We start from the raw sequence: 9,582 nt of genomic DNA, 5'->3' as shown, positions 1-9,582 counted from the left end.
AGGAGGGAGCGAGAGGGAAGGGCTAGCAGAGGAATGGAGAGAAAGGAGGAAGAGGAGAGATAAAGATGTGAAGAGAGAAGAGGGTCAGCAGGAGACTGGTGAGGTGGGAGAGGAAAGGACGACAGGAGACTAGTGAGGTGGGAGAGGAAAGGACGACAGGAGACTGGTGAGGTGGGAGAGGAAAGGACAGACACACACACACACACACACACACACACACACACAGAGGAAAATTTTGAGTCACAGTAACGCGGGGAGTGGTTCAACAATCCGGGCGTGTAACTGACGTGTTTAGTTCGTTTTGCATCTGCTGCAACAATTAGCTTCCACTATAATCAATGGAACTGGCTACACCAGACGTGATAGTGGTGTGCATGTTCAAAAAAAGGAAAAAAATAGATCAGTCTTCTAAAATGGTTTTTACACGTCGCAAATGGAACGGTTCAGTTACACGCCCTGTGTAGCTTCTGTGTAACGTGATGGTGCACTTAATAATGGAGCTAGAAAACACACACAGAGAAACAGAGTGTTTTTGGTAGCCATTAATGCAACTCATGCTAGAATGAGCTGTGAGAACTTATGGCTTTTTCTTCTCTGACTAGAGTGTGTAAAACCTGTGAAGGTGCTGCTGGTGTCTGTGTGTGTGTGTGTGTCCGTGTGTGTGTGCGGAAGAGGTGGGAGAGGGGAGAAAGATACGGCGCTGTATTTCAGGTGAAATTTATGTGGCCCTTCCAGCACGGCGGCCTGATAGGATTGGATTTGGCCAAAGGAAAATAAAACGACCCAGACTCAATTTCGAAAGCCATTTTGGCCAAACGCGGCCTGCCATCACTCACTCTCAGGGCCATTAACCGAGGCAGGGGGACTGCAGTGGGGGATGATGGGCTGGGCAGGGCCTCACAGAGCCCTCAGACACACACACACACACAAACAGCACAGGCGTCAAATGCACACAGCCAATCATACATACAGTATATGCAACTGCCTCCATAACACATTTATATATACACCCTCATTTCCTCAAAGTTTCCTTATCACTTGGCTCCAATGGAGATGATCACTAGTTTTTCACACACACACAGACACACATACTCTTAGCATGCATTTGGAAAATCCTGGTGCTTAATTTAAAATGCACAATACAGTAAATAACTACACAGTGGTTATTCACAATATGGTGCACTATGAGCTACAGTATACGAGTAGCTGTTGGTTGAGAACAGGAGTGTTGGTAGCATTAGTGATGGTAATGTTGCCCAGAAACACAGGTTCTGAAAAAGCATCAAGGAGTAGAGCTTTATTTTATGCTGATAAGGTTATGGACATGATTCTATTAATGAAACAGGTTCTTCCAAATTAACTCTTTACTTAAATTACATCAGAACAGATGGAATTAAGGCCCTGAAGGTCTTACTGTCTTGAAGCCTAAGCATTTTTTTTTTTTGCAATTTGCAAAGGTCTGTGTACGGGCTTCATTACCCAGCCCAGTTTCCATTCTTCCGAAGATTTTAAATGCCTGTTTGTAGGGATGAAAAAGAAACAACTAAAAAGTGTTGGTCCAAGAGAAAAATAAACCCAAAACAAACCAAAACGGATCACAGAGGCATCTGTTGGTGTGCTAACAGCACTGTGCAAAGTCAACCAAAGGTCATAGCGCTAATGCTAACAGAGTGCTGGGCGCCTCTGAGCTACTTAGGGCTTTGAAGTGTTTCATCTTAGCGAAGCAGCCAGCTTTAAGTGGAGCTACGCCCGGCCCTGGGAATCAATACTCTCGATTGGGTACTTCCACGAGATGTTTCCTCCCCCTAGTCTTTGTGTTCAACCCACACACGGCTGAGCTGGTGCCTAAAATCTGCGGCAATTACAGATGTCGGCAGGGGAGAAGAGCTACAAAGCGGCAAGCTGAGGCCTAGTCCATTAATGTTACCCAGGCCCTGAAACCACAAGGCTTTCAGGATAGCACAGCGATGAATCGATTGAGGAGGAACAGTCTGCCGCTGAAGTTGTTTTTCTGTCTCGTCACAGAAGTACATCAGAGGATTCGACTGTTGTAATCCTGCTTGTACAAGTAAGTAACACAAGTGGCAAGGCACAAAGTAAAAACACTCAACTAACTTTTAAAAAGGCTTTCTCTTCTTTGGCCAAAAGTAAACCTTCAGTTCAGAGCTAAAAGCTACCTGTTAAATGATTTTCACTGGTGCTAATGCTTAAATACTACTCATTGTGATTGTCTTTTGCCAACTGCTCCAGAACTGCTGCTGAAGGTTGAAATTGCAGGAACGTTGCATTTCACCTCTCCAGACCAGATTGTGTGAATCAAATAATAAACAGCTGTTGGATAGATACACACACACACACACACACACACACACACACAGCACAATGATCTCTCCATTTACTTAAATGCAATGTAAAAGGTGCCGTGGAGAGAAAGTGAGGCGCACGGTACCTGTTATAGCAAGGACAGGCCGGTGGCAGAGGGGCTCCCCGTCTGAACAGAGGTCTGGTCTGTAAACTGTAGATCTTTTGCCACGGTCTCACCATGTGGGATCTGGTCCTCAAAGAAGTGCCTTTTTGACAATAACCTTTGTGAAATCCAACTAGTGTAATTAATTTGACATTTCATAATAAACTGCTCTTCATACGCTAGCCTGGATGAACACAGATGAACCTGTTGGCAAATTTGAATTTGCTCTGCAGGACCAGTAAATTCAAAAGGTTTGTCTGGGTTCTCTCAGGCTATTCATTCATAATTGCCAACAGTTACCATAGTGCCACGCTGATTTAACTACTACAACTTGGATAATACTGGCAAAGGTAGTCTTTAACTTTATGGATAAGCTTCAAAAACAGGCAAAGACCAAGCACAATTGGCATAATTTGCCTTCAACTTATTTATTGATGTACTGAACATGAAAAAATACAAAGTATTCCAAACACAAAGAAAAGAACATGTACATCTGTTTTAAATCTTTTTTTTAAATACTCAAAAGATATACTCTATATCCCAAAAAAAGAAAAAAAAGAAAGAAAACAGCTGTGAAATCAAGTCATACTGTACAACTTCAAATAAATAAATCATCCCCACAAAAACAATAGAATTGAGACTAGGTGGGATGGTGAACCTCTGGCCCAAGTCCTACCTGCTCCACCACACCACACCACTACCAACGCCCCATCCTCCGACCAACAACTCCCCCCCACCCCCAGTATCTTTTTTCGACCCCCCCCTCCCCCAATGTCAATACCTTCAGCAGAGGAGCAAGAGAGGAAGATGAAAGGGGAAAAAACAAAAGTGTGTGTGGAGGGGACAGGCATGAAAACAGAGGTTCCCAAATCCCACAGCAGCAAGTATCTCACAGCTCATTTAGACTCATGTTAGACCTCTACACTTCCAACAATCAACCAAGAATAAACCAACTTGGGAAAACAAAACAAACAACAATAATAAAAAAAAACAAGTAAACAAAAAAGTTGCAGTCGCAAAGATAAATATATAATGCATAGCACACTGCTTGTAATAAGGGGAAGGAAGCATGAATATTAATCAGTTATAAATACAAAGCTGGATGCAATACAGTCATCAGTGCATCTAAGGCTCGACATGCCTTCCTTTGCATGAGAGTGAAAGAGAGGCAAGACGTTCAGGATTATTTATTTTTCCCCCTCTTTAAAAATCGGAATCCTTTTTTATAGTCACTATGGCCGCAGAACTGCCTCGTCAAAACTCTCCCTTGTCATAAATTAAGCAATATACACCTTTTTTACGATTTTTCTTTTTTTAAAACAGGTTATATGCATTATGTATACATGAATATGGAAACAAAAAAAGTAATCAAGTAGTTTCAAAACTGTGGCTTATATTCAATCTTTACCACATAAATATATATTTATGATGTATATTTATATAGATATAAAAAAAAAATATCAAGTCAACTCAGACCAACTTAAATGCCTAGAATTTTTTTTTAGTAGCATAAGCAAGACTATCTACAGACCAAACAACCAACAAATCTGATACACTTAATGCTAGTCCATATGAAAACAAAATAAATCAAGTATTTCTTTTTTTAAAGTATACCATACTTATTCTTATAAAAAGGAAATAAAAAGCACTTCGCAAGTCCAAAGAAAAAAAAAAAAGAACCAAATAAACTCACTCAACATGAAAAAGTACTTATATACATATAACTCTGCAGGAAGGAGCAGATACCCCTCATACAGAGTCTCATTCAAACTAAATTTTTGTTTGTTTTTTTACCTATTCTTGAAGCTGCTGTTTTTGTTGGCTAAGTTTAATTTCAGCCTTCACACAAAGCATGTCAATCCCTTAATTTTAAATGTATCCTCTCTCTCGCTTTTTATTTTTTTAAAGACAAAGCGTCTTTGACAATAAGTACACCAACAAAAACACCATGAGCTTTTGCCTGAAGGGAGTGCTGAGGGAAGATCTGATTTGTTAAACCCCACCAAACCTCAAACCTTTTGAATGATATCTAAGGACAGAATTTTGCATGCAAGTTTTTTTTTTTTTCTAAAGTGGAATAAACCTTTGTATTTTACCTTGTGTTTCAGAGGGAAAAAAAAAAAATCTAATCTGAACACGGGTTGCTAGTCACAACAATCAGGATGATTGGGCAACCCACAGACGATTTTTTTTTAAATAAATGAAACACTGCCATTGATTCTAGAATCTAAAGATATTAATACAAAGATCTCAAAAGGTATCTTTTACATCATAAATCTTCCCAGAAATTTGAACCTCTGCAAACTCTCTGGTAAAGATCAAAAGCTCACAAGGTGTCATATGAAGATATTTCTCAAAGTATCCAAGTCAAAATATTTGTTCCAGGTCCTGTAAAAAGTTTTTCCAAATGTTTCTGTTTATAAAAATAGATGCTCTTAAACCCACATCAAAGAGGTTCTTAGCTCTTTGGCAAGGTACTGCTTTAAGAGTTTTTTTTTTTGTCTTTTTCTTTCCATTCATTTTACATTAAGCAACATTACGCAGCCAATCAATAATACAAAATGAACAAAATAAAACAATGCAACTAAAATAAATACTTTTAGCACTTTAACTGTAAACACACCTAAGGCAACGCAGAACATAAAAAAGGCAAAAATCTACACAGAACCATAAGCTGATGTGCAACAAAAACACAAGATGCAAAAACACCTCATTGTTACTTTTTTAGACAATGCTTCTTTATTCAACATAACTCAAAATTTGCACGTCTACTTAACAAAAAAAGCACAAGTTCTCCATACAGGTTTCTTTTTGACGTTTTGAAGATTAAGCAATGAAGGGGGAAAACAAAAAGAACACTAAAAACCAAACCAACTGAAAAAAACAAACAAACAAAAAAAGACCACATTGCTGGACGCTGAATACTGGATCGTTTTTTGTAACACTGATTTAGAAATGTAATTTTGTTTCTTTTTTATATTTTCTTTTATATACTAATGTAGAAAGGATACCGCAACACTCCCCCATTCCCCTTCCCATACCCACACCCATGCCACAGGGATGGGAGGGCTTGGGAAGTTTTTTTTCTTAAGAAATGATCACGAGACGAGAACGTTTAAGCCTTGTGCGTTTTGTTGGTCTTGAAGGAGACCTGCAAGACTCTGTCGCCAAGGCGGTACCCATTCAGACTGGCGATAGCCATGGCGGCCTCATCGTAGTTGGTCATGGTGACGAAGCCAAAGCCTTTGCACTTGTTGGTGCTGAAGTCGCGTATCACCTTGACGTTGGTCACTGCGCCAAACGGCCCAAACATCTGCCACAGGATACTCTCGTCCGCGTCCGGCGCCAGGTTGTACACGAAGATGCACCAGCCCGTGCCCGCGTGCCCCGGGAGGTTGATGCCCGCTAGGCTAGACACGCCTTCGATAGCCATGGGGGAGAATCTACTGTAAGACAGAGCGGACAAGGTGGTGGTGAAAACCGAGGAATCACATAAAAACCACCAACCAATTAACAGACCAGGAAATGGTGAAGTGATGAGAAATGGTTATTGTGCATCACACAATCGTTCCCAGTGAACTCAAAAGCTATATTTGCTTTTGTCATTTTCGACTGGCATGCTGGGGTCCATGAAGCACCAATAACAGTACTACATTTGACAACCACGGTCACTTAGGTCGAGAGAAAAGGAGGGTGAGTCACTAAGCTATATTTCAATCATGTCCATCTTTTAAACAGCTAAAGACATAAGTAGCACAAAATACTCACAAACTATTTTTAAAGTGCTTAATTTGCAGGTAGAGTACAATTTTAACCTTACAACACAAAGGTCAAAATGACCGATTCAGTTATCAAAAGCATGCCTTTAAAGGCACTAAATGCTTTCTATTAAACCTTAGTCGCAGTAAAATAATAAAGCCCCTTTTCATGAGATAGAATGAACAGCCCTCTGAAGAAAAGAAATGACTAGAAAGCGACTTTCTCTACTCTCAACCTTTTTCATTGGGAAAAAAAAGAAAAAGAATAATGTGGGAGCAGCTCATTTCAGAGTGAACACTGTACAGCAAAGCCAGAATACAAAAAGGTAAAAAAAAAAAAAAAAGGTGAACTGACAGCTGTGGCAACGCAAGCAAAATGTGACGGGGGGGGGGGGGGGGGGGTTTAAACGACAAAAAGGAAAACGAATGGACAGAGGTGGAGCGGTGCATTATCCAGGAGCGCATGAATTATTGCAACTGTTTCACGTGAGATTAGATGCCCTAGTTGCCATCTCTGAGCACACACGACCTGACAGGTGTGTGTGTGTGTGTGTGTGTGTGTGTGTGTGTGAGAAGACTTCAGCAGGCCAAGAGCCTAGACAGCGCCTGTGTGCATGTCTGAGTGTAAGTGTAAGGGAATTAGCATGCGAGAGTACGCACGTTGGGACAAAATGTGCACATGCAAGGGTAGGAGGGAGTGTGGGTTTGTGTGTGTGTGTGTGTCTCATATGAGTGTTTTGTTAACCAGGGTCTACAAATCCAGCCTGTACGAACATTAGATTCTCATAATATAAGCCTACTTTCAGATGTACAATCAACAGTCTACACAGCCATGCCATGTCAGTAGCAGCTGAAGAGGGATGTATTGGTATATGCTTGGTATATGGTATATTCCCTCATGGGATCAAAAGACTGTACTTATACTTGAACCAAGGGGATGGCGGTGCATTTTAGACGCGAGTCTGAGTTGACAGTGTGTGTGTGACTAAGAAAGAGAGGAGGCATTGGGGGTTGTATGAGAGTTGTCTGTATGAGCTGGGCAAGTGCTGTGTATCAGTTGTGTGCATGTGATGTGTGCCATGCTTAAGGGAGGGAAGGGGGTTGTGTTTAATTGTATAAGCAGTGTGTAGGGTATTTGAATGTGTGCGCTAGACTTGTTTGGGGGTAGGGGGTTGTTTGAGCTGTATAAGCGGTTTGTGCAGTGTGTGTGTGTATGTGTGTGTGTGAGTGAGTGAGAGAGAGCGAGAAAGAGCGAGCGAGCGAGCGAGCAGTGTGTGTGTGTGTGAGAGAGAGAGAGAGCGAGAGAGCGAGTGTGTGTGTGCGTGCGTGCACACGCTTGAGGGGGTGAGGGGGATGTGCCAGAGGGTCTAATGTGCCCAGGGAGCAGGTAGGCAGCAAGCAGCAAACCATGTGACCCGTCACTAGCCTTTGCCCTGCCAGACTGAATCACACTCACTGCCCGCTCGAGCACAGGCTTACAGACCATCACACAAACACACATCCACCCAAACAAACCCACACAGAAATCGCAAAGGAACATGTCACAAGCCTTACACCCACCTATATCTAGCTACACCTGAACACAAGCTTGGAAGACAATTGAGGGGGAGGGGAGAAGGGCAAGAGAATGCAAGAGAGAAATCAAAAACTATTTCTCTGCATCCATGTAGCTGTAAGGTCTGGGGGGAGAAGCTGGGCAGTGACTACACATCTGTTCTAGAAGCAGAATTCTCAGCAACGCTCTGATTCCATTCCACTGAGTTCTGACTCAAGCTGAATGAGGTGGAATGACTGAGGTAACAGACAAAAGGAAAACAAACCCATAAAACAAAAACCAAAACAAAATAATAATAATAATAATAATAATAATAATAATAATAATAAAAGAAAACTCACATTTCATAGGGCAAGCTTGAGCACACACAACAATCACAGAAAAAAAAAAAAAGTTACCTTTTTACTCCATAGGCCATGTTTAGCAGATTGTCCAACCTAAAATGAAATTCAATGCATTAGCCGATGGACTTATTGAAATGATTTAAACGGCTAAAATAATATAAAATAAATATTTTTTTAAAAAAAATTACAAGAATGTCTAAAAAGTCTAGCCATGTGGGCCATTTCAGTACAGTTCCTAATCTCTTTGTCTTGTTGTCAAAAAGCATCACTTAGGTTAAACAAGGCAAAGGAGGAGGATGAGTCAACTGAGTCATATTTTAAATCATGGCCCGTCACGTCCAAGGCTACCACCACTAGGTAGCAAAAATGTTTTTGTTTTTTTTATGCTTAATTTACAGGTAGAGTAAAATGCGACGAGACAACAGACAACAGCAGCGCGCAAGCAAGGATGATGGTGAAATGTGAAAGCAGGCGAGTCATCTTTGGCACCATTTTAGAACCATGCTCCACCTAAGCCGCAGTGCCCCATGTTGCTAATTCTTTCTGAGTTCATTCTCTACTGTCCCCGAGACAAAAATCACAGTTCCAGACACATCACTGACTTCTTTTCATTCTTAAAACAGGCACTCTTCACATCCTCCTACTCTTAACTCTTCACAAAGCTAGACTCATAATAGCCCATTTGAGAATGGCTATTTAATGTGACTAAATGGTCTCTGATCCTCCTTTACCGTTAGCATACGCTCTTGCATCCTGCTCTCTGAAAACACACTGATCAATAGACTCCATTTTATTTGATGGCTTTTTTGAGGTCAACTGGACCTCCCCATGTCTTCATCTGCCACTTCCAGACTGCCTCCGCCCTACTTATCCCTTTTCTATACCAAGAACGATGGGGGCAATGTCTTCATATAATAAAGTCCTGAACTAGCTGTAGTTGAAATAACAAGACTCCAATGCATTTGTTCCACACTTGTTGAATAGGACAACTAGTTTAATTTAATTAAAATCACCATTAATAACATTATTGCAGTTGGATAATGGATAATACTTGAATGATTTGGTTTTGTTGTAATACTGCACATTATTTGATGATATTAATAATAATAATAATAACAATAACAACAACAACAACAACATTAATTGTAAGGTGCTAAACAAGTCTCGTAAACAGAACCAACTACATTCTGGTTCACACTCCTGATGTTGAACCGTTCAGAGAATTTCAACTAAAACATAGATCTAAATCTGGCACCAAGAAAATAGTTGTTTTCCCTGTGAAGTGGGTGTGTAATTCTACGATTAAGTTACGCATGCAACACACACTGTTGATGATGTACCCTTCTTTCCATTCAAGACTGGTGGACAAGACTGCTTCACTACATAACACCAATGTTTAAAGAACTCTTGAACGGAACTGGCTCAAGACCCCACCCTTTTGTGGTTAACGTTGTGCGG

The 9,582-nt window shown here is 40.9% G+C and overlaps 1 protein-coding gene across 11 annotated transcripts in view; it reads right to left on the bottom strand.

Moving 5' to 3' along the window:
• Window positions 1-5,582: 5,582 nt before the first annotated feature.
• elavl2 (ELAV like neuron-specific RNA binding protein 2) overlaps window positions 5,583-9,582 on the bottom strand; it is a 34,034-nt gene continuing 30,034 nt past the window's right edge. For 4 of the 11 annotated variants that reach the window (XM_076289655.1, XM_076289648.1, XM_076289653.1 and 1 more), the window contains 2 exons: window positions 8,179-8,217; window positions 5,583-5,910 (listed from right to left, as the gene is read on the bottom strand). In XM_076289655.1, the coding sequence (XP_076145770.1) occupies window positions 5,583-5,910; window positions 8,179-8,217 (367 nt within the window). Of the gene's footprint in view, window positions 5,914-6,028; window positions 6,047-8,178; window positions 8,218-9,582 lie in introns of all 11 variants that reach the window. The other 7 variants (XM_076289654.1, XM_076289651.1, XM_076289658.1 and 4 more) reach the window with 4 other exon arrangements.

This window comes from Alosa pseudoharengus, unplaced genomic scaffold, assembly GCF_046254945.1.
Source record: "Alosa pseudoharengus isolate Yale_2024_CS ecotype anadromous, Long Island Sound unplaced genomic scaffold, YU_APseudo_1.1 YU_APseudo_1.1_scf_17, whole genome shotgun sequence".
NCBI lineage: Eukaryota > Metazoa > Chordata > Actinopteri > Clupeiformes > Clupeidae > Alosa > Alosa pseudoharengus.
Note: the sequence above shows the minus strand (reverse complement) of the source record. Positions and strands in the feature narration are given on the sequence as shown.